Raw genomic sequence first — 26013 nt, forward strand, 5'->3', positions numbered from 1 at the left:
TGTCGAAGCTCAATGAAGCTGTATCAGAAGGTCCACATTAAGGTAGCCTATAAGGCGGCATATAGGGTGAATCCATACAGATCAGATCGCTATAGCCATAAGTCGTAGAACAATAGGAGAGTGACCCGATCACTCTACTACTAAACCAGCCAGACTCCTTGCGGAGGACAATGGTCTTTTTGTCAGGTTCGGACTATATATAATAGTATTTTAGGATATTTATATATTGATAATCATCATATATATATAGATTAATTTAATTATCTTGGTACTTCTACAAATTCATAAATGTATTTTCTTTAGAAGAATTACTGAATATTATAAATACAATAAAACACTTTTCCAACTCTATAATAGAAATATAATTGAAATATAATATGAAGAAAATAATTAATAGAAATATTAATAGAATTCTTTATATATATTATATTAATGCTTAATAGATCCTAGGCTTTGGATTACCCATAGTATTTTGAATTACTCATTAGGTCTTGGGTTACTTATAGTATTTTGGGTTACCTATTAGGTTCTTGGCAATCTATTGGAGTCTTGGCAATCCATTGGGTAACCTATAGGTGGGATGTCTATTTATACTATTACCTACCCAACCCATAGGGTCCCGATGGATGGGATGTGAGATCGAAAACCCGACCTATGGGGCCCCATTTTACAGCCTAGCTCTAGAAATTGATGAGACATTTTGGGGCTCAGACGAGAGTCTCTCTCGTGATCTCTTTTAATCTTCATATTGTCAATAGAGACATAATCACTAGATGTATAGATTAACGAACGCCACTAGAACCAATAATTCTTCGAGGTTAGAAAATAGAAGCTTATAATTTTTTTTAAAAAATTTCACCAAAAGATTACAAAGTATTAAAACCCTTTTGTTAAAAGATCATAATGAGTTAATGAAAATGCCGTAATATTATTAAACTCTACGACAAATTACTCTCATATACTCTAAACATCATTTAATTACTCTTATAATCTAAAATTGAGAGATGATTTATTATTATACTCTTTAGACTCTATACTATTTTGTTATAAAAATAATAAAAAATATTCAAAGAAAAGGAAATAATATAACTAGAATCTACTCTTTATTATAAAATCTAATCTAAAATAAATAGATTTTATTTTTTTACTATAAAATCTAATCTCCTCTTATAAAATCTAACCTTCTCTCATAGAATCTAGTCTTTTGTTATAGAATCTACTCTTTCTTTATTATAAAATCTTGTCTAAAATGAATAGAGTCTATCAGGGGCCTGCGAGCTCTCAAACTCCTTGCTTTTTGAGAAGTATTATACAATTATATATATATATATAGTAGTAGTAGTAAATTCATAATCGATTCGGTCTATATAGCTATGCTAAGACCATGCGATGCGCCTGTATCTGTATCTAATTGAATATTTATTTATTTATTTATTTATATTAATTAACATCTGTTTTGAACCTCCCTAAGGGTATTTAGATATGCTAAGATAAGGAACTATTTGAGCAGCGTGATTGTCGCGACCGAATTTAGCAATTTAACTTCAATGCCAGGGGCTATTCGCTCCTCTGCAGATGCGATCCGCTTCTGTTTCCAGAAGGGAACATCTGATCCGGGTTGTTGTTGAGGCAAAGCTTGGTTTCTGGATGGATAGGCTCATTGTGGGCTTCGATTCCTATGGTAGAGGAGAAGAAGCGAGAGTGGGTTGCTATTGTTTAGTCGAGCAGCAGGGCTCTTGTGTTATATATTAGGTTTGCGGTTTTTAAAGGTGTAATGTATTCGAGTGATCAGTTGAGTGATGAGTTTATAAGGGATGGGCAGCAAGCTTTGTTGAAAAGATTCTAATTGAATAAAGTAGATAGGAAAAAGATATAAAAACCTACCCCCCCCCAGTGTCCCACCGAGTCGCCTGTGTTGTGTACCCGTCCTGTCCAACACTTATAGCCCGTGATACCTGTACTTTCGAAGACGATGTATATATATATATTCATATTCAATTAGTTATTAATTGAATTCAAAACAAATAGACTGTTTATATATAAATGATTACCTTAGACTAAAACTTAGAAATAGCTTTTCAAATTTAAAATTCATGAAATTCATTAAAATTCTATTAATTAGAATTAACTTCATCAAATTTAAAAATAAGATTAATCTATTTAATATCTTAAAAATACTTTTTTCAATACAGAATTAAATATTAAAGATTTTGTTGTACTTAATAAAGCATTTACTTCGTTAATTACGAATTCTACTATCATAGGGATATAGAGAATAACTATAAAGCTATATGCAGCAAAACTCGAGATACTTTTTAGAACATATAATAGAATTATAATATTATGAAACTTGTCATGGGGCAGACAGACAGGATCAGGAATCTATATTCGACGGTGTTAAGAATAATAAGTACAGGATGTAGACTAAGACATAGCTTGAAGAGCTACGATACAGGATCTTCCAATATAAAGATATACAGAATTTTTATTTATAAACTAGCTTAATAGGACCTAGCTTATCGCTTATCGATTATATATATCCATACCGTAATATTACCCCCCTCCTTCAGGCCAAGCTCCGACAAGGCGGCATATCACAATTCACAATCTCACAAACAAACAATTCAGATCAAACAGGTCCAAGCTTATCAGAATATTTACAATAAAAGTTGCAAATCAATTCCTATACACCTTTTAAATAACTGGCAGGTTTTTCGATTAGCTTATTATAATCAATCTAATAAACAATATACTTCAAGCAAGATCCTCCACAATCTCTTCTTTTCTAATAAGAATTCAGAATCTTGGCAGCTTCGAAATACTCCAAGCCATTGATTTCTATAAACAGTGACAACAGATTACACTGCCTAAAGATAGAATCATCATATATGGGGTATAATAGGTTGATATGAAAAACAGGATAAATCCTTATAGAGGTAGGAAGTTTCAATTTATAGGTATAGAAATCTATTAGACTTAGGATTTTGAATAGACCAAGGTTCTTTCAATTAAGCTTTTTCTGTAGACATAGGGTTTTGATGTTTCTAGTATTTAATTAGATCAGATCATTAGGGGTATATCGGCGAATAGAGGAATAACGGGAGTCAGTATTCTTCGAGTATTGGGCTTGGCTGGCGATCAATTCTGTTTTCAGGTGCAAAGAGATTACCTTTATCTTGAAGACAAATTCCTCAGCATCTCTTATAATAAAACGATTGCTTTTGAACAGGGCAGGCTTAAAGCTCAAATAGGGATGAAAACTGTAATTAAAAAAGAATAAGATTATTTGGGTATTTTCGAATCAGGTATTGTTAATAGAAAACTCGATAAATAGAAACTATTCTGCTTAGTTGTTTTGTAGATAAGCTATATATAATCTGAAATATTGCTTTAGCATTATATTAGCTCTTTCAATTTGTTTATTAGTTTCAAAATAATAAGCAGTGAAGAATCTAATGGATATTCCTAAATGTTTATAGATATATTTCCAGAATTCGGATATAAATTAAGCTTCACAATCAGAAATGATTATTAGAGATAAGCTATAAGCTTTTAGATATTCTTTCAAAATAGGTAGGCGATTTCTTTAAAGTTATAAGTATTATAACAGAATAGGAAATACTTATTTTAATCAAATAATTAATTATTATTATAATAATATCGAAATTAATATTTTCAAATAGATATATAATGAAATCTATAAAAATATTTTGCTAAGCTCTTTACAAAATCAAAAGCAGGCAGAAAACTCTTTTCTAGCCTTTATGATTGGGGGTAGTGTAATAACAATTATGATAATTACAAACCTACTACATAATATAATTGTAATAGCCAGACTAATAATAATTTTGGAATAATAATTTAAAAGTTTAAGTATAATACAAATAATCAATAATAGGGGACTCATAATACAAATAAAACAAATAAGATTTCAGGAAATTATAATCAGAAACATATAGCTTTTCTCAATAATATAGTAAGCTATTATTTTCAAAGTATTTGATAAGAATAATTCTTAAGTATTTCGGAATCTTTTTTGTAGGAATTTCAGATGGATTTGGAAACAAAATTGGTTTGGTAGTTTTTTTGAAATAAGAATAATAAATCGACAGATAGATTTAGAAATGTTTTTTAGTTTTTTAAAAGTATTACAAAATCGGATTCTGGTATAATAAATAGAAATTCAGATTTGAATATAATAGAATTAAAAGAATTAATAATATTAAAGTTTCTCTAGTTTTATATAGTAATAGTGAATTGTATTTTTTTAGTAATCTTAGCTTTTTTTAATATATCAATATTAAAAAACAAATCAGGGTTTAAGTTTTCTTTTTTTAAAATAACTTGGTTTTGATATAGAAATATTTATTCCTTTTTTTAAGGAAATCCTTTAATCTTCTAATTAAAGTATTAGACTTGATATTTAACTTTCCAAAATAATAAATAATTTGGAAATTAAATCAGAATAGGAATTCAAATTAATAGACTTAATAATGGTTTAGCAATTTCGTTATTATAAAATATTCCAGATTCTTGTGATTTATAATTATTTAAATTAGAAATAATATACTTTTAAATTCGGAATATTATTCTTTGAAATAGCGAATAATAATCAAAAGTTCTTTATTATAAATCTTGTAGTTATATTCAGTAACGAAATGCTTTTTTGAAAAGATATAATAAATTTCAGAATTCCCTTCTTATCATATTGAAAAAGGACTTCTATAGAAATATAATCCGATATATTGATTTCCAGGATTATCTTCTTTTTTTAATCAAAAAAAGTTAGAACAAGGGTTTTGATAAATGCTTTCTTTAATTAATCAAAAGTATTTTAACAAGTATTATTCTACAGAAACAAGATATTCTTTTGATCAATTTCATTATTAGGCTAATTATCTTCGAAAAGTCCTTAATAAATCGATAATAAAAGTTCGCAAACCTGATGAATACTTATATATCGATTACAATTTCGGGCGATTTCCAGTTCACAATAATCTATATCTTTTCTGGATCCATTCGAATACTATTCTTCTTATAATTAGACTAAGAAAAGTAATTTCAGATTTCAGGAATTCGCATTTTTCGAATTTTACAAATAGACTAGCTTCTCTCAATACTTATAGGACTTTTTGAATATAACGAATATATTCCTCTCGAATACAATTATATATTAATATATCATCCAGATATGCAGTATAGAATATATTCAGGTATCCATATAGAAAGTTGTTGATAAACCTCTGGAATATGGCAAATGCTTCTATCAGCCCAAATAGTATAACCAGGGATTCGAATAGATCAAATCGGATATAGAATACAGTCAGATACTCTTATCCTTCCTTGATTCTGATATTGTTGAAAATAGAGATAATATCAATCTTACTAAAATACTTTATCTCTTTCAAGTTATTCAGGATTCTTTAATCAGTGATAATAGGTATCGATTCTTTATGGATAGATTATTCAGAGCTCTATAATTAATATAGAAACAAAGATTTCCATTAGCTTTCTTGATAAATAATATAGGGGATACAATAAAGGAAAAGCTAGAATAAATAAACCTTTTCTTTAGGTTTTCCTTTAGCCATTCTTTTAGAACTTTGAATTCAATTTGAGACATAGTATATAGAGCTCCAAAAGATAATACAGATCCCTTTTGGAATCGGATTTCATGATTATATAATCAGTATGGTAACAGTTTGTTAGCATTCTATAAAAAAAATACATTTTTCCAATTTCGAAACTCAGATAAGAAATTATTTGAATCAAACTCTTTTTTCTTTTCAGATATCATCAATCTATTCAATAAAGATCTGAAACATTTCATACTTCCGGCAGGTGTATACAGAATAGACCTTTAGGGAGATCACAGCTATATCTCGATCCTTAAAGTCTTCAGAGCAATCGGATAGATATATAAATCGGGTTTTCAGAGAAATATCGGGAAGAACTTTTATTCAAAATGGGTAAAATAAAGTATTATAAAATTTATAGCAATACAGACTATCGAATTGGAAGGAGTTTATTGCAAAGTCAATACGAGAGTTATACTTCTTAAGCCAGACTATACCCAATATCATAGAGTAATAGACTAGTTTAGTCATATATAAGGTGATTCTTTTCTCGGTATGGTTATTAATTCTAAATTTAATATGGATATAAAATATAATCCGGTTTTCAAATAGAATTTTTGCTATCGAATCTAATAACTTCGAAGGCAGTAGATAGTTTGTGTTTAGAAATCTTCTAGAACAGTATCCAACTTCGATTAGCAAAGGCAGTCCTTTTACAACCATTATTTATTATAATATAAATCGAAAGAGTTTCTCTCCCCAAAAGTAAGATAATAAATAGGATTATTAGATCCGCACAATTATTCAATTCATTTTCCAAGAATAATCCTTGGGTGATAACAATAGACAATGGAGTTTATACAGAGGATTATCCTGATAGCGATTTAAATCAGGCAGTCCCATTTCCCGATTTGAATAAGCTAATCGGAGAGTGGGGCAATAATTGTAGCAAAGAGCAAGGCAAGGATCGGATAGATATTCTGCCTATTAATAGACTTCTCGAAACGAGATTGTATCTGAGTAAACTGGAAGTCCCAATTCTGAACTAGATAGAATAGGTATCAGGATATAAGCAATCTCGAATCAAATAATTAATAGAACTATAGTAATAATATTCTCCTCATTCCTTTTAAAACAAACTATTATTAGTAATACAATATTGAAAGCTGAGATCCATAGAATCTCCTCCCTGAGCAAGTAGAAGAGTAGTCTTATTTATATAGAAAGGTTGGATTACAGGGTTACGGATAGATTTGAATAATAGAACAAAAGTCTTTCTCTCAGCGGAAACAAAAGCAATAGAACAATTCTGAGAGATTTGTTGTTAGTGTTAATAGAATCGATTATCGAGTTATTACAGATAAACAGAATATTTCTGGAAATTATAGAATAGGAATAGATTGTGAAATAGTATATCTTGTAGTTCTCGGGAGATTCCTTGGAATAATAATAGGGTCAGGGTATCATTAAGCATTTTGCCTTTCAGAGCTAGTCTCTGGAATTTGGCGAAGTAGATATTGAAATCGAGATATTTTTGTTTGAATAGGTATAATTAGTTCTGAGCATTCTATTTGCGATCGGAATCCCTAAAAGTGTTTTTAAATATTTCAAAAGTAGGCTATAGTTGGTGAATTGTAGAATATTGTAAATAATCTTAGGGAGAATCAGTTTTATAAGCTTTTCTAATAAGTTTTCTAATAATATAAATTAGGCGAGTGGAGGTAATAGGGAAATAATTAGAGTTCGAGCTTATCTTTGTATATATCTATTAAACAAATCTTTGCAAATCGAATTGGGAATTATCAAATTCTTTGGGATCAGAAATGTGTTTACTCAAATAGACAATAGCGAATAGGACGAATATAGTAATATCAGACAATTCAAGAATAAATTCAGCAGATATTGTTTCAGAGAGTATAACAGAAATAGATACAGATTTGGCAAAGCAATTGAGTAAACAGATATTTTATGCGGTGATTTGTTTATACAGAGAGGTTTCAATATATCTTTTTAATAGATATTTTCCAAACCTTATATTCAAGGAACAGATTGGCTTTTTCCAATCCGACAGTATATACGGCTGCCAACTGAAGATATTGATATTAAGTTTAAGAATCCTCTATTACAACTATACTGAATTTAGAGATATTCTTCAAATAATTAAGTGGATACAGAGCTGATATTGCTATTACAATAATATTGATAGAAGCTATATAATATCACAGGGTAGGCAAACGGAATTAGGAATCTATATTCGACAGTACTAAGAACAGTAGATACAGAGTGTAGATTAAGATATAGCTCGAAAAACTACGATACAGGATCTTCCAACATGAAGATATACAGAATTTTCACTTATAAGCTAGCCTAACAGGGCCTAGCTTATCGCTTATCGGTCACGTGTATCCACACCGTGACAGAACTAGGGATCTAGAACTGTTTATTAAAGAATCCCTCTCTCCCTTTATAGTTTTTTAGTCCCCTGACAAGTAATATATTATTTTAAATTCTTAGCTCAATATATCTAAATATCTCTCGAGAGATCTCCTCAAATGAAAATAAATATTACTGCTACTACTATTATTATATCAGGATAAAGTAGGATAAAGTGTATAAGTCTTGTTTATTAATTGAGGTTCATCTAAATAATTTCCCTAAATTGTTTTAATGATTATTTCACAGTATTTGCAATGATTCAGATAATAGTTCCGCTCTAGATTCCGTTCTTGAGATTCTGAGAATGTCTTTATTGATTTTTTATCTCTTATTATGAGAATTGTCAGTGGAAAGCAAAGGCTAGAGTATGGGGGCGTTCAGAGATTGAATGAGTTATGAATTAAGTTGTAATAGCTAGCTATGAGGTTAAGAGTTCTTGCTAATACTAACTGCCGCTAGCCATCCCACATCCCCTCCATCCTCTAGCACCATAAGAACCATATATCTTAATAGATAGAATTGATAACTGAAGTTCTTTCAATGTTTGAAAGGTTCTGAATATCCAGACTAATGAACATCCTGATATTGATACTTGGCAGTAAACCCAGACCTTTTCCTCGTCCATATTGATTCCCAGAAGATTATTAGTATCAGATCAATATATATCAGCGGCTTGTGATATTGAAAGCTTACTAATCTAATACAACATTCTATCTCTACAACGTCACAAGTTAGTAATTGTCTATCAAACAGGAAATTTAAGATGGAACCAAAAGCTTACATTGCGCAGTGACTAGATGACACTGGAAAGAAAGGAATACTCGTATATATTTCGGGAGATCTCGAGAGCATAGGATTAGAGAACTAATTGACATACCTTGAGTTTCTTATTGACGCTCTGTGACTGAAGTTTCTTGTCCTTTTCTTTGCCGTTCTTATTACTTCCAGCGTTCTCTTTATCTTTTGCTTCCCTTTTAGCGGTTTCCTTCGCTAGCAACTCCTCTTGTTGGGTGGTGGCAGTACAACGCTCACAGCGCTGTTTGTCTAGAAGATATAGCAATCTACAGCCCCCTTCCTTACAGTAGGTCATGTGAGCCGAGCAATAAGGTCTTGAGTTTGGGCCAGGGGTATAGGCTCGGCGACAGTTACCTTTTGACTTCTTGGGGCAATGATGGATTGTGGAATCTTTGGTAACCATGATGAACGTAGGTTATAGTCTCGGGAGTGTGTGTGTTGTTTTGTAAATGACCTAGAAAATCTAGCGAGGAACAGGAAGTAGAGTGGCTCTATGAATAGAAGTAGGTCTATTTTCTTGATTTTTTTTAGAGAACTGGGGAAATATCTTGGGTTCTGTAGAGAATTCCTGGAGAACTATTGACAAGGTAAGTTGTGAAAGTAGATGAATTTATCAATCTTAGAATTAAAAGATTTAGAAGAATTCAGGAAGGCCTAGCTGAAGCTTATAAGTTGCGTGAACGTTCCCATTTACCCCTTTGGCTACGTCGTTACGGTTGATTCTCCTGTGAATAGAACCGTACAAACCGTATTAAAATTGCTATGATCAAGTGAATTGCCTTGCCGTATGTGTGAATGTTGACTTGGTGACAGAATTTGAGTAGCACTGTTTAGCGCACTATCATTGCTAAGTATAAATGACGGATCTCATTCTTCAATACGAAATTGTGAGTCCTCAACTTGGCTTCTCAAAGATCTAGTCATTGGTGTTCATAAAAGCATACATTTCTCAAAAGCATCATTCTTGTTCATGATTTTGTACGGTAGAGGGAATACCGCATGGTTGCTACTTTTGGGATTGTTCAATTTCCCCTCGATTATCATACCTGTATTATGATCTATCGTAGCTTACTTTTTGTGCTTGTTTCTTCCATATACGGCATGAGCCGTTTATATCGTCTCAACTCTCCCCTAATTCAATTCTCGCTTAATCAATCACATCATCACCGTAATCTTAATACAACGATTTAAGATTGCTATACTACCGTTACTGCCACATGTGATTGTGATTCTTATCAGCTGTACAGTAATTCAATCAAGATGGCTATATCTTGTCCCAGAGGCTGCCTCTCCTTCTTTCCTCCATCATAAACTTGAAGTCATCAACCGCATATCAGAATTCTTCATTAACGAAACTCAACTTCTTCTATCAACTTAGCATCCATCCTCAAGACGTCATTTACAAACACACGATTAACACAGAATCATACACCAAATCGCCCACTTTCCAACATCACTAAAAATTAATCATGCCTGCCGGACATTCCGCCAAGACTCACCACTGCCCCGGTATGAAGAAAATGACGGGTAATTGTCACATGGAAGGATATGGACCAAACAAACAGCTCAAATACTGCCTCACTCACCAATGCTATTGCCCCACTTGCGCTGTTGGTCCAGACAAGAAGGACTATACATTTCTTCGCACTTCCGACACCTGTCCTAACGGATGTGGATACAAACACCCAGATCACAAGGATAATGTGAAAGCTCGTCAGGTTGCGGAGAAGAAGGCAAAGGAAGCTGCCGCAAAGGCAAAGGCTGAGGATGGGAAGGCCAAGGTTACTGCTCAGAAGGCAACTGCCGCTGCCCGAAGACCTGGCAGATAGGGGACATAGTCTGGTAGAGTGGAGGCGATCACATTGGCCTCTTTGGGAAGACCATCATAGTTGAAAATCTGAGCATTTATCGTTGATTCATATTCGATATAAACGACTCTGCAAATCTGTATTTCTCAATCTAGACAAACAGTCAAAGGATACCTACCATTCAACTAAATTCAGGACAATGTTTTTTTGTGGCGACCCACTCAGATCGGCCGCTAATACTTTATCGATTTCGTCTTTTTTCGTTGCTGGGTTTGGATATGGATATGTCAGCCCATGTATTATAAACTCATGACTTACGAGATTATGGTTTATGAACGGATTTCTGGGTATGAGCATTTATTGGACATGATGGAGTCTTTTCGTTATAGGATTATGGGTTTGAGTAGGGAATATCGGAAAGTCGGTTCAGCTAATTGATCTGCTGCTCTTACATCTTATTGCTGAAGCTCTATTTGATTGTGATATGATGTGATTTGAGATCTTAAGTGATTTTTGTAGGTCCTAAATGGATAGAATCCAAAGGTAAGCTTTTTAGATCCTCCAGTAGCTCCACGTGTTTCCGGAAAATGATATGACTGTGGATGTTTGGAAGGATGTCTGCTACACACAATCCAGCAACTGACCGACGAATGAGAGCCCTATCACTAATTTTTTCAAAGGCCCCTCGACACTTAAATGATATGGAGGACTGTTGGTTTGAGAAGGACACGAATGGCGTGGAACCTAAGATGTAGACTCTGGTTTTCAATGTGTATTCTAATTACAGGAAGATGCAATCCTTAAATAGGCCTTGCTATAAGACTAGCTCCTTTGTTGTAGGCTATGAATGACTTAAGCCCATTCATTCAACCCTTGTTCATACAAGGACTGAATCTTTTGAAAATTCACGGGAACCACAATCATTGATGAACGATCTAGCAAGAGAGCACCCATTATCTTATTAGACGATATGACCTACAAATACATGGTATTCTTGAAAAGAAATACAATAATAGAATAAACGGCGAATTACTCTCATGCCACTAAAAGTGAATTTATCTACTCTCACGCCAGTAAGATTCTATAGTAGCTGGGTTCTGTAGTTTTTAGACTAGAATATGCGATCTAAAAGTTAGAATCTATAGTTTAAATTGTAATTTACAATCAAAGGCTAGCAGTCATAAAAGAGGGCTAGAATATATAGTTGAAAGCTAGAATTGAAAGCATAGAATCTATATAGAATCAGGTTTGACATGCTAGAATCTAAGTGATATGAGAGTAAAAATATATTAATCTTAGTGGTATGAGAGTGATATTTTGGACTTTTAGTGCCGCGAGAGTAATTTACCATAGAACAAAACAACAATCAGCGAGAGAAACTAATTACCGACAAAACGACGACGGGATACCATCGAGATCCTTGTGGAGACCAAAATTTCTACAAACTCACGACTAGTGTCTCTGGGAACGCCGCTTGGGAACTAATCGATCAAAACATGCATCCAATTAAATCTAACCATCAAAGATAGGAGTCCATTCAAATCATAAGTTAACCAAACAAGAACGACCTTGTCTACTTGCAAACAATCAACTTATAAGCGAGACTTGAGCTTCCAAAACATTACGCAATGAATGCTCATTACGAGAGTTCACAGCAAAGTTTTTAGCAAAATTCCTTCTTGTCTTCTCGATTATAATTAATATGAACGCTGGTTGTCATTAAGCAATATTTACAAGCACATTATATACAGCTACTCTATACACACTTGACACCCTTCCCAATACCCGCGCCAAGCCTTCCAGTATACAAAAAGAACAAAGTATCTACCCCACATCCAATATTAACATCTCCCGAGTCCTCAGTTCAAAGCTCCGTAATCGTGTGTCCCACTCCACAAATGGCTTCCAGCTGAGGCTTACTAAAATCAAATCTCGACCAATTTCTATCCATAAGAGCCATTCCCGCTACAGAATTTCCACCACTTGCGCCCGCTTTTTCCAATATAATGAATCTTAACCCTACTTCTGTGACTGTCACTGCTATACTAATGATGATTAGGATGATGACAATCCATGTGATTGTGCTCATTTTTGTATCTGCGATACTGTCACTTAAAACTTCTGCCAAGTCCAAGAAAACGCGACAGCGCTCATTGAGTGTCGTGATACGGGGACCGATTTCAAGATACTCTCGAATGGCTTCGTAAAGTGGATGTAAAGTGGGTTCGGAATCCCAAAAGAAACTGGGTACGTCGAGGATATTTGATGCTTGAGAATGTTAGCAAGAACCTAAGCGAAAAGCAGATGTAATAACTTACAAAGATTGACATCTACCCTACTTTTGAAGAGACGTCCAAGAATCTTGAGAATCTCCGTACGAGACATACCAAGTTGGCCCGTTAAGGCCAAGTGCTTAGGAATATGTTCTGCGCTTAGCATAGTCTGCGACATTCGCTCCTCAAAGAAACTCAATTTCGTACTTTGAGCAATAGCATGACTCATTGCTAGCTTAATCATATGATCACCACTCCTTAAGGTTATCATATCATTAAAGATTCGTGGTCTATCAACGAAGGAATTGTACTCAAAATGAAGCTCCTCTGTTTCGAGATCTTCTTCCTCTTGAGGTCGGACAACAAGTGATACATCTGTGTTGTGTGCAGCAAACGTCAAGTCTGCAAGGATATCCTTTTCCTGATGCTCGGTGAAATTCCAAAATACCACCACTCCATATGAGAAGACAAACATTTCTGCAAAGGTTTTCGCATCCGGCGCGACTCGATTTGGACTGTCGGCTCTTTTGCCTTGTTCAAAGACATGGGTTTCCTCTCTACCTCTTCGGGCTCCTTCTTCCCTTGTGATTCTTTCTTCGTCGGTTTCATTTCGTGGACTATCTTCTCCTCCCCTTACACCGTATGTATCCGTATCCTCGAAATACCCTTCATGATAATCTCGATTCTCACTCCTTTCTATCTCTTCATCTAGTACTGCTTTTCCACCTGGACTTTTCAAAACCGGACTACTTCGTACTCTGAATCCTTCGGTACCTGGTAATAAAGGTAAATGGTAAACTGTATAGAGACAATCATCGTATAACTTTGTCTTGGCTCCGTGTCGCTCCTTGACGAAAGCTGCCGTGGCCTTTGTTTTATATGCTTGTGCCGTGCAATACGCAGTAACTCTAGCCAATTCGTTTGCTCTCCTCGCTTTGGGTAAACGTTCCGCGTAACTCTTTCCTCTGATACCACCTCTTTTCTTTAAAATGTCCCTTTCAGCATCTGTGGGAGGTCCCCCACCACCATCAAGTCGCTGTTGGTTTCCGGCCCCAATAATCTCTTCCGTTTCTGAATCATCCTTTTCATCCACCGTATCTGGAATCAATACCAATTTCTCGCTAATTTTTGTACTCCGACCTGGAACATTCTGCTGTGCAATGCGAGCAGATATGGGACCATTTGCGCGACGTTGATCTAGAGCCTGAGGTCTTCGTCCGGCCGGTGGCCCTCGAGCTTGACCTGATGGGATTTGAGAAGCGTATTGTAAAACATTATCTACTGATATGAATCTTGTTGGTCTAGGCGCATTCGAGCCATTGGCATTTGGTCGTTGAGGATTATTTCGTGCTGTGGAAGGGCGTTGTCGTTCCCGAGAATCAGTAACCTGAGACAAAATTAGCAAAAATGCAATCATCAACTATCAACTGGAATTTAGTGTTGGTTTGGCTCATACCAAGACTGATGGTCCGCGTTTCCCAGCCGGACTTGTCATTTTGCTCGGAATTGTAGATCGATTGAGGTTTCGACAGGAGTGAAGTTATATTCAAACTTATAATCATATCAATAAAATTCGCATGTACGGATGTTTAGAAGTCATGTCCTGTAGTAGATGGAGCTTGTCGCATTTTGGTTTGTGCTTGGAGCGCCTGGGTGCATAAAATAGTGCAAGGATACAGGCTAAAAACGTCATAAGTCACAACGGCGACGTACACCGCCTTTATTCTGCCATCAGCCAAACTCCCACGAGATTCCCTCCAAGCTCAAGAAGTAAGGGATGCCGACCAACCCAAAGTCGTACAGCATATTTCAGCTTCTATAGTTTCATATTTCTTCTCTATCATGGCTATCGAACTCTTGACATTCAACCAAATCGTCTCTGGGTCCAAATTGGATGTTCTATATCAATAGAAGAGTGCCTCTCAGTCATGGAATGATCCTGATTATTATACCGGTGTGTACTCCCTCATCTAGAGATTATCAGTAGGCAAACAAAAATGTAACCATAGTTACCAGACTATCATTTCGCTGCGTCCTCAATATACCTCACTTCCCTTGAATCGCGGATTGGATTTCTAATCTCGACGTCCAAGCCAAACAGCAATCTAGTCCCGAGATATCTTATCGGCAAACATAAATCATCGATTAAGGGGGAGATATCGCTAAGCATATGCTTCCTTCTCAAAAGCATTGTCTTTTTCAAACAGCCTCAATATAGCATATATCTCTCTCGATAGGTATCAATAGTCTTTGAAGCATTTGGACTTAGAACAACTATCCCTTCAAAGAATCAGCTTCCACATGCTTGTTATGTTCTTCATCGCAAATGTACCTAACAGAATTGGTTCAACCGGTAGCCAGCTCGAACCTTGACTGCTAGTCGCCTGCTAGTTCGTCGAATAGCCAATTTACAAATATCACACCAATTTCTACCCGAGAAACCTAAGTATGCCTGCGGATTTGACTCTCTGCAACAGCTACCACAGTCTAGTAGGCCTTTGGGTATGAAACCCAACCTTAGTCACATGGAGGTGAGTACGTTTAGCCTCGGGGTCTGAATACACATAGTCACAGGTATTCAGAGGTATATCGCAATTGTTTGGGAGTCAGCATTAAACGTATATCTACTTATCACCGGCGAGATTGAGCAAGTAACAAGTATCTCTGGCAAATTGTCTCTCTATTCCCGATTCAATGCTCAAGAATTTCAGGACCAAATCTCCAACCCTCATCTACTGACATAGGCCAAATCGTAAAGGATACCTCTCTAGTTTGTAGTCTTAGTTGGCTTATATACTCACCAACTCGACTCGGTGGCCTCTGGGTCCTGGGGCTAAGTATGCCACATACAGTCACAGCCGTGTCCGATACCTCCAAATTCCCCCTTTTGTACTTCATCAAATCCTAACCTTACCACTTCCAAGATATTTCGGTATTCGTATCAGTGGAGCCCAACATTAGCGATGTAACCTTAGCACAGCAGATGCAAAACGATACAAGATAGCTGGCAAATGCTTCAACCCTCGCACAAGAACGCCTCCTCACGAAAATCAATCTGCATACCTAGTAATTAAAGCTTTTGCCCATTCAGCCAGGGCTTTTTACGTAGATCTTTGATTTTTCAGATGATGGCTTAATCTGAACGCCCCGATGCTTAATATTCAGCGGCGTGAGCGGGGGTATCGGGAAGAGTGTATGAAGTAGGTGTCGGTACTCGGGATCTATTTTTCGCCTGACCCCTGGTTCTAGCTGTAAGAAATAGGATGAAAATGGACAACATGAAATCCTCTCGTGGAGAAAACGGGACAAACCAATCAAGAACTAACAGTCCTGTGGTGAAGTATAAAAATATATATGAAAATCGGTCATCGGTAAGAGCGAAATTCCGATTTCTTTGTTGTATTCACTGTTGGTTGGGAATGATAATATGACCAACAGCTATATGGTGAGGATCGAGGCTGAGCTCGAGTTGCAGACGGCATCTAGGTAGGGGAACTCGAGCGGAGGTGAATATGGAAATGGCAATTAGATTTATAATTGCGGACTGATGTATCTTTAGTCTTGAATTCCGTTTCCTGGTTGGAGGATTGACACGGTACGAAAGATGGCTACAAAAATATCGAATGTTGTGTATCGAGGTGCAAGGCAACCAGAGATTACTACTAGACAGATTCAATATCTTATCAAGGAGCTGGTGTATCTTATAAGATGTGGTAGTTCCGCTTCATGACATTCTTTCTACCTTGTGCTACTTTAGATTAAAGAGTCTGCAAGTTTTCTTTCATCTCTGCTTTTTTATCATCTTGTCTGTCGGTAAAGTTAAGGTGAAGTTTGAAATAAGAGCTTGGACTCATAAAACGTATTTCACTTCCATTGCTGTAAGAGCGTATGTGATTGTCGTGTCGACGGAACGATAGGATCCGACAGAACGTTTCTGAGGAAAGAGGTCTGAAAGTATCGACTCGTTGTGTAAACCACGTGGAGATTTCTTTCCTCTTCAATTGAGAAGCCAAATTGCCTCAAATACTATGAATGTAAGTTCACTCCCCTTCATACCCTTATATGTCCCTCTCATCAATCATTTCCCCCAACGTTATCCTCCTTCTCTCCACCTCCTGCCACTTCTACACAATCTCCCTTCTGACCACCAAATACAAAACTAACACACCATCAAGATGTCACCACCTTACCCCCCAAAATCCGCCGTCATAGGCCTCACACCCACCCACCTAATCGATACACCCCTCACCACAATATTTATGCTCCTCTTCCTCCTCTCCTCCATCATCCACATGTCCCTCCTCCAGATAAACTTCCGCCGCGGCCAAAAATTCCTCATGTCTGGCATGGCATTCGGCTTTTCCTTTTCCCGCGTCATAACCTGCGCTCTTCGTATCATCTGGGCATCCTACCCCTCCAACATCCGTCTCGCGCTCGCGGCTCAAGTTTTCGTCGCTGCAGGCACAATATTGTTATACCTCATCAATATCATTTTCACAAGTCGATTATTGAGGGCATATCATCCGTGGGCATGGAAACAATCGGTCCGGACTTGTTTTCGCGTAGGGTATGTGAGTCTGTTTGCAGGATTGATCATAAATATATCGGTTCTTGTCGAGAATTTCTTTACACTAGATCCACATATTTTGTGGACCGATCGGGTTATAGTATTGGTTGTTAATACGTATTTTGCCATCTTCGCATTCGCTCCAATTCCACTCCTGGCCTTACGGCTGCTTCTCCCTCGGAACCAGGTAGAAAAATTTGGGACCGGGAAATTGAGAACGAAAATTCGATTGGTACTGGGAACATCGGTACTGCTTACTCTCGGAGCGGCTTTCAGAGCAGGGACGGCATATGTACCGAGAGCCATCGATGATCCCGCGTGGTATCATGGTAAAGCATGTTTTTATATCTTTGATTTTGGGATTGAGATTGTGGTGCTTTTCTTATTTGCGGTCATGAGGGTGGATAGGAGGTTTATCGTTCCGAACCGAACAAAGGTGCAGGGAGATTTCAGGAAAGGGGGATTGGGAGGGATGCCGTTGAAAGGTAAAGAAGGTGCGGGAGAAGTTAGGTGGGAGTGGATGAGGGGCTTCAAGGGGGAATGGAGAGAGTGGAGTGTTGAAGGGGATGATGAGTTATTTCCGGAGAGGAATATCAAAGTTGAGGATGGGGAGGCTGACGCAGAGACAGCAGTAGGTAGTAATGCTAGTGGAGGGGTTACACCTGAAGCAGTGGGGAGTCGAGAGAATGTTGATATCGATGTCGAGAAAGGTAGTAAATAAATGAAACCGGTGACGCAGAATCAGGCATTTCTAGATGAGAATCCCAAGATTGTGTATTGGTAGTATATAAGGCAGCTAGGGACAAGAGGTATATATCAGGGGAGGAAATACTAGGGTGCAACTCGAAAGATTTATATAGCATAGCTAGCAAATTCCGTAACTCAATCTTTCCAATTCAACTCCAATTACAAACTTTCGAATTGGCAAATATGTATTATGAAATGTCAAATAAATCATCTAATTACCATAACAACAAAGCTTCTCATAGATAAAATCGAGGAAATGCAATCGAGCACCGTCAAACTTCCAGAGAGACTCGCTAAAATCTTCTCGTGCGTACATCTCATCACCAATACACACACATAAGAAGTGAGTACCTAGGTATCAACTCACCAATGACAAATAGGTGAAGCCACTATGAGCTCCATACCTCCTCTACCTCCAAACTACAATTTTCTCACTACCAAACCTCCCGAATCTAACTAGCTAAATACACATTGTATGGGGTACCATATTTACACGCATAAGACTAATATCCTAACACTACGTATCTCGCTTTTGAAAAGAAGTACAAATTTACAATAGAGAGGATTGATAATCCATCAAGGTAATCAAATTGAGAGAATCCAGATGTCCGTAGTTGCTAGTTGCTGGGTGATACATAGCACGATGATACTCTATTCGGGATGAAAACTTGGATTCTATTGCCTGTTTTTAGATGGTGGAATGGAGGTCAAGATTGCAATACATCTTGATTGGGAAAATTTTGCTTCTTCGTTTGGAACTACGGTCACATTGCGATATTCATCAATGCTAGATGAAGCATGCAAGTGTGTGAGAGAATGAGGAATCAGTCTTTATCATCATAGTACTTCGGATCTTATCTTGTGCTGATTGGGTTTCTCTTATATTCTTTACACGTCTAGGTCTAGACCAAGAAAGAAACTAGAATTGTACAATACACAGAATAGTGAAAAGCTTTAACCATCCCATAACTCATAACGAATACGTTTCGCTGGTAAACTCGTAATAACGCCTCAACACCAAAAGAGGATATCTCGCAATAACAAATTAAATCCAATACTCTTCCATTCAATTCAATATCCAACTCTAACCTATACAGGTTCCAGAGTGTTTAAAGGAACATAACCCCCTTCATCACCTCTGCCCCTTCCAACAACAGCTCTATAAGCATCCGTAACCTTTCCACTCCAGCCTCCGAAACCCCAACCTTGACCTCTCTTTCTCAGTTGTCCCTTTTCTTCCAACAAAGCATCTTCCATCCACCTAGGTCTTTTCCATGTCTTCAATAGCAAACTACTGCATACTACACTCACACTACTGAAAGCCATTGCTGCACCTGCTGCCATTGGGTGTAGATGTAGTCCGAAAGGAAGGAAGATGCCCATGGCAAACGGAAGACCAACGATGTTATAACCGCATGCCCAAGCTAAATTAAGCTTGATACGATTGAAAATCGATCTGGCAAGTTGAATAGACGCAGGAATATCCATAAGATCATTTGGTCTCATGAGAACAACGTCTGCTGCTTCCATAGCGACATCAGTACCTCCTGCCATAGCAATGCCAACATCTGCTGTGGCAAGAGCAGGAGAATCGTTGATTCCATCTCCTACCATTGCAACACATTCTCCACGAGATTGGAGCTTGCGAATGATATCCTGCTTTTGATCAGGGGTAACTCCAGCGTGAACATTTTTTGGTGGTATTCCGACGATACGTGCAACTGCAAGAGCGGTTGGACGTTGATCACCTGTGACAATTGCAGTTTTGATACCCATACGATGAAGTGCGGCAATAGCTGCGACGGCGCTATCTTTCACGGTGTCCGCAAGACACAAGTGGCCAGAATAAGATCCGTCAATAGCGATGAAGATATTGGTTGTACCTGCTGATGAAGTTTTAGATGATCCAGCAGCTTTGACATTTGCTTCCTCAGAAGACTCAATGGCATCTTGGGGTACAGATACATTATTGTTTGTTAGGTAGCGAACATTGCCGACTAAGATTCTGTGACGAGTACGTTCATTGCTAACAGCAGGCTCGACTAAAGCGCTGATTCCATTACCAACGGCAGCTTCGAAATCGCCAATGCTCCCATCAATAGTGCCTTCGGGGCCGACTCGAAGTTCTTCCTTGGCAGCAGCGAGAATAGCTTTACCGATAGGATGTTCACTGCCCATTTCGGAAAGGCCAACGATTGTCCACCATAGTCTCTTACGTGATTCATTGTTCTTCCAGGCGGAAACCAAGTTGATCTTTGCAACGCTCATTTTACCCTCTGTAATTGTGCCAGTTTTGTCAAGGACAACTTGTGTTATCTTAGTAGCCGTCTCGAGAGCAGCACCACCTTTGACCAAAATTCCATTTTCTGCACCCACACCGGTCCCTACCATCACAGCAGTGGGAGTTGCAAGACCTAAAGCGCATGGACAGGCAAAAACGATGACCGAGATACAAAGTTTAACACAAACCATGAATTTTCCACCACTTTTTTCATCCACGAAAATCTTTGGTGGATGCGACAGGACATGGCTAAGGATCATCCAAATTGAGAATGTAAGAAATCCGAGACAAAGGATGAATGGAACAAAGTAGCCAGCAATGGTATCAGCCAGTCGTTGAATTGGGGCCCGAGTAGTTTGTGCGTCCTGAACCAACTTCACAATCTGACTCAATTGAGTGTCTCGACCAGCACGTGTAACACGGAAGTCGACTCTACCAGCACCATTGACTGTACCACCAATGAGTAGACTTCCCTTCTTTTTCAATACTGGCATCGCCTCGCCGGTAATCATACTTTCATCAACGTAAGTCTCACCTCGGGTGACAGTACCATCAGCAGGAATCTTATCACCGGGTCGTAAAATTACAATATCGCCAACTTGTATAAGTTCAGTGGGGATGACCTTTTCCTCTGTAGCATTTCCTTCCTGAGCGTGATCGGCTTTTGATTCTTTGGTATCCCAATCCTCAGCTGCTTTCTCTGCAGCGATTGGATCGGCATAAATGGTTGCCATAGACGGAGCCAGAGACATAAGGCGAGAAAGTGCTTTCGAGGTCTGGCCCTTTGCTCGGTTTTCAAGAAATCGTCCCAGAGTGATAAAAGTAATAAGCATACTGCTTGTGTCAAAAATAGTGCTTGGCCGAGTGTGAGGGGGAAGAAGAACAGAAACTATCATAGCTGCAACACTGAAAAAGAAAGCAGCAGATGTTCCAAGAACAACCAATACGTCCATCGTAGGTGAACCATGCTTCATAGATTTATATGCAGAAACATAAAAACGCTTTCCAATGCCGAATTGAACGGGTATCGTGAGAATTAAACAAACGATATCACCGAGATACAATCCAGGGAAGAAGGCAACATAACTACCAAAATCCAAAAAAGGGATTAGCATAGGAAATACCATGCTGATTAAAAAGACTGGAATAGCAAAGCTCAGAGAAGTCCTGAAGGCGGTACGCCATTCAGTTATCTCTCTAGTCTTCGCAAGAGATTCAAGTTGGGCGTTATTGTCGTCATTATCAGCGACCAAAGCATTGTAACCTTGAGACTCGATGAGGTCGACGAGAGCTCGCAGCCCAGCGAGATTTGGTTGATGAGAAATAGTTAGCCGATTCTTGGCGAGACTTATTGTTACAGAATTAACACCGGGTAGTGATAAAAGTTTGGTTTCCAAAGCGGTCGCATCAGCAGCCGATGCTACTCCAAATAACTTGAACTGTGATGTGGTAGCTGCCGACTGTTGACTGGAACCCAATTGTGTGGATATAATCTTGGCATCGAACCCTCTATCTTCGATAATCTCGGCAATCTTCTCAGCAGATAGTTTGGAGGGGTCATGAATAACTACGGCCCGCTCTGCAAGTAAACTGACATTGAACTGCACAAGACCCTCGAGATCCTGAAATCCACCTTCAATCGCGGATGTGCAAGCACCGCAAGTCATTCCCTCAATAGCAATAGTAGTAGTGGCGACCTTTTCTCTCTTCGAAGTACTGTCGCGGCGCGACTTACGTGTTCGTGAAGGAGGGGTAGCTGTATTTGATTCGACAATGGTTGCTCCGAACCCTCTATCCTCAATGATTTCTGCAATTTGTTCCGCAGTCAATATCGTAGTGTCGTGCTCGACCACTGCCCTTTCTGAAAGTAACGATATACTGAAAGTTTTCACTCCCGGAACAGCCGTAAATCCCCCCTCCACTGCTGAAGTGCAAGCCCCACATGTCATTCCCTCTACGGCCAACGTTGTTGTAGTTATGGGCGCACCATTTGACTCGTCATCGTCAGAATTGTCGTTGGTATCGTCGTCGTGTTCATCTCTATCGAACATGGGAGATGGTAAATCCGTAGCCAGGACTTCTGCATCGAAACCGCGATCCTCAATAATTTCTTGTATTTTCTCGGCTGGTATTCTTTCTGGGTCGTGAATAATTACAGCTCTCTCCATTACCAAGCTCACTGATACATTTCCAATGCCATCCACACCATTGAATCCTGATTCTACCGCAGATGTGCACGCCCCGCATGTCATGCCACCAACCTTCACAGTTGTTGTTGCCATGTGCGCGGTTGGTGTCGTAAGACTCTTCGAGCCTGTGCTTCCCGTAGAAACCTTCAAATATTTTGGAGCCATTCCTACAGTTTACAGCTGTACAAGCTGGGAGCAGCTGGGAGGGTAGGTAGACTTATGTATCAATATCGTATCGGAATAATCGGTGCACTCCGTATTACTATGCGTTCCGTCAGCTGCATGTATCAACCGTGGGTGGTCGCATCGGACAAGGGTCTTTATCGAATGAGCAAGTTGATTAATGGGGAACAAACTTAAAAATCAACAAGTATTTGAAGAAGGAAGGTTAATAACAGAAGGCCTGCTTCCGCCGGGGATAATTCGTTATGGATTATTTGTTCAGTCTGGAGTGGGTTTCGTCATGTCAGAATGCCGAATGTTTGCTTAGAAATGTGCGGGACGTGTTGACTTTGGTGACGCCCGAAAGCGGCTGATATTCGATTTGTGGAAGGACCTCGGGGTGCTGATGCCCAGGAAAAGAAGGGATTTGTGGTAGTATATCTTCGAAGTCAATATTCACAAACGAATGAATGGATCAAGACAAGATGTGAGAAGGAAATAAATGTAAAGTGGAAGAGCTACAAAGGAAAAAAGAAGAAGACAAAGTGTTTGTAGGACCGAGGGACTTTTGGAGCGAAGATGTTACAAAGGTCCCGGCTTGTGTGACCCTCTCTCTCTTTTCTCTTTTTCAACTGCGAGTAGTAATTCTTAGTCATGATTTGATTAATTATTTGAATGTTCAAGTTACAGAAAGTCCTGTTGTCTCTCGGGTCTGCTAATCTGCTAGTCTAGTCTATCGGACTCTTTCTACAAAGGACAGGGACCTCGTCTCGTCTCACAATGCCTGGTGTGCTCAAGTCTATAACTTTCTCCATGTTCCAAAGTCAATGCATTCAAATGTTTCTAGTTATGGTTTGATAGATCGTGCTTGCTTGTTTCCCTGTCCTACTACTTCCTAGGTAGCTGGTGGTGTACGTACTTGGGAGATATTCGAATAGTTCGCCAAATTCATGAAATTTCCTATATAACTACCTAGGTAGATAAGGTTATCTACTCCCTCTGGAAGCCACTCTGTCTCGAGTTTGTATATGAATTAAGATTTCTACATCTTAAATAGGTTCGGTCCCGGTAATCCTTGCCGGCATCCACGTACATGGTGTCGTTGTGTGTGTGCTGTATCTGCATTGACATCCTAGATATCAAAAGGCTTACGAATCAATAAAAAATTGGCCGTCCAATTGTGATATCGTCTCGGGCACATAATCCATCCATACTCAAGGTTACATTGACAACTCCATTGATGTTTTCCCGTCCGTGAAGAAAAGTAATTCTCTCAAAATCCGAGTCCACACTCTTATCATCCAAAAGAAAGTGTTGATTAGACTCTGTACACTATCGATTGATCACCAGGGCCTTTTTCCGTATCGTTTCAAATCCTCAGCAATTGGTTTTGTCTTCCCGCTTGCCACGGAAATGAATGGCGCTAAACACTAATGTATGTCTTATAAGTTCATAACATTCTTTCCTACATAATCTGGAACAATGCGTCTGTTTGATCACCTACCCCTCCATTGGATCAAACAAGACAATACAAAGCAGGTAGGGAGTATCTGCGCAGCAGTTGAGTATACAACAATTAATCTTACCAACGCCACAACGGAAAACGGAAAACGTCGAGGTTTCATCAATTGATATCAAGTCTTTGAGTGCTTGGCCTTCCATATTCGTTGGTCGAGAAATAACAAGTTTTTAATGCTCATCCTACTATCCTAGAACTGAAAGGGGAGAGCCAATCATCCGATATTTCGATTGCACTTTGTAGCTTGCTTCATATGGTCTTTTGAGGCTCAATGACAACTCTCCAAGACCCAGCTATTGTCCACGCAAGTCTAGGATTCTTTTATTTACTCCTATATTTCGCTTCACAGTCTTTTCTCTTTTGAGGCTATAGTTGGCCTAATAACTTTAGCCAAATATTTATTGGATTTGCATCATCATTTGTCACTGTCAGGCCCGCGGGCTGAGTTACTGCTTTCACGTCGGCTTTTAAGCCGGTTAGACATGAAAGTTCTCAATGCTTGAGGAATCTATGATTGAGAATCTATGATTGAGACTCTATGATTGTAGGATGATCCATACGTTTAGTCTGACTTGACGACCAGTAAGGTTGAAAGACGAGTAAAATTAAGGACACCTAGCTGTGACTTCGGTATGTGGAAAGGGGCGGTGGAAAGTGAAAGTCCATTCGTTTTAATGATTTATTCTGCAATAGTGTGCAAGTGAGATCATGGCGTTGGTGATATACGTTGGCGTACAGGAACATGTACAATCTTGCCTTGCTCGTCAGCATCATAAATAACCCTCAGTGAAGTGACCACATGTCAATTTCTATACATAGTTTCTGTACATAATCCTACCTCCATGGCGAAGGGAAGTAGCTCCTCTGAAGACTTTTCATTGCACATCTTGGGTCAATCAATCATTTCTCTAAAATCCCTCTTCTCAACCCGCTGCGAGCAAAACCGTCCCCGAGGATCTGAACACGTTATTTCCCAAGCACACTATCATGGGCAGTTTAATGTGATACCCGTGCATATGAGATGAATAACAAAATTGTGTTGCTAGCTTCTGACGATCAAAGCAAGATTTGAAATTTCTCAATTGTTCTCCTCCAAGCACTCAAATGTATGATCATTCATATTCACTCAGCTGAATTAATGTCATATGTATTTTAGCGAACCTGCCGTTCTTCCCATCAAACAGTGCAAACTGATCTGGAGCTCTTGGCTGTGTTGGCCTTCTTTCGTTCGCGCATTCTGCACTTCAAGTTCTAAATGGAGCCTTGGGTTTCGATTCGTTCCTCCATAAAGTCAGATCAGATTGTTTGACATCCTCTATTTTTTGATATGTAGACTACGCTTTCGGGAAGTCTGGTGGGCTATGTACTTCTTTGGAAGATCATTCTTTTTAAATATGTTGGTCTCGTCTGATTTTAGATTCTTGAATTTGACCAAAGACTCAACATGACTGACACGATTACAGAACATTAGCACGAACTTCAAATAACCTTTTATTTTGTTCAATGGGAGAATAGGAGAGGTCTAGTAGCTGGAAAGATGCACTTGGGTTCATCAATTGTACACAACGATTCACCCTGAAATAGAGGTTGATAAATGTAGAAGAAAATATGTGGATGGGATATTGCGGATACCTGGGTTGAAGTATGAATGCACGGAGCT

The 26013-nt window shown here is 38.3% G+C and overlaps 5 protein-coding genes across 5 annotated transcripts; 2 read left to right on the plus strand and 3 right to left on the minus strand.

Annotated features, from left to right (window-relative positions):
• Nucleotides 1-8722: 8722 nt before the first annotated feature.
• EAF02_003261 (uncharacterized protein) lies at nucleotides 8723-9210 on the minus strand (the record flags this gene model as incomplete). Its single annotated transcript, XM_038899309.1, has 2 exons — nucleotides 8723-8728; nucleotides 8890-9210. 2 exons carry the CDS (start codon nucleotides 9208-9210, stop codon nucleotides 8723-8725), a joined length of 327 nt encoding a protein of 108 aa, XP_038761597.1.
• Nucleotides 9211-10276: 1066 nt separating this feature from the next.
• Nucleotides 10277-10636, plus strand: EAF02_003262 (uncharacterized protein; the record flags this gene model as incomplete). The annotated part of the gene is made up of 1 exon (XM_038899310.1): nucleotides 10277-10636. The coding sequence occupies one exon, from the start codon at nucleotides 10277-10279 to the stop codon at nucleotides 10634-10636; it is 360 nt and encodes a 119-aa protein (XP_038761598.1).
• Nucleotides 10637-12479: 1843 nt separating this feature from the next.
• Nucleotides 12480-14383, minus strand: EAF02_003263 (uncharacterized protein; the record flags this gene model as incomplete). The annotated part of the gene is made up of 3 exons (XM_038899311.1): nucleotides 12480-12883; nucleotides 12934-14275; nucleotides 14345-14383. The coding sequence occupies 3 exons, from the start codon at nucleotides 14381-14383 to the stop codon at nucleotides 12480-12482; spliced, it is 1785 nt and encodes a 594-aa protein (XP_038761599.1).
• Nucleotides 14384-16318: 1935 nt separating this feature from the next.
• On the plus strand, nucleotides 16319-18347 carry EAF02_003264 (uncharacterized protein). The gene is made up of 2 exons (XM_038899312.1): nucleotides 16319-16922; nucleotides 17064-18347. The coding sequence occupies exons 1-2, from the start codon at nucleotides 16917-16919 to the stop codon at nucleotides 18174-18176; spliced, it is 1119 nt and encodes a 372-aa protein (XP_038761600.1). The 5' UTR covers nucleotides 16319-16916; the 3' UTR covers nucleotides 18177-18347.
• A 944-nt stretch (nucleotides 18348-19291) lies between these two features.
• Nucleotides 19292-22837, minus strand: EAF02_003265 (uncharacterized protein; the record flags this gene model as incomplete). The annotated part of the gene is made up of 1 exon (XM_038899313.1): nucleotides 19292-22837. The coding sequence occupies one exon, from the start codon at nucleotides 22835-22837 to the stop codon at nucleotides 19292-19294; it is 3546 nt and encodes a 1181-aa protein (XP_038761601.1).
• Between the last annotated feature and the right edge of the window lie 3176 nt (nucleotides 22838-26013).

This window comes from Botrytis sinoallii (genome assembly GCF_014898435.1).
Source record: "Botrytis sinoallii strain Bc 23 chromosome Unknown BSIN_004, whole genome shotgun sequence".
Taxonomy (NCBI): Eukaryota; Fungi; Ascomycota; class Leotiomycetes; order Helotiales; family Sclerotiniaceae; genus Botrytis; species Botrytis sinoallii.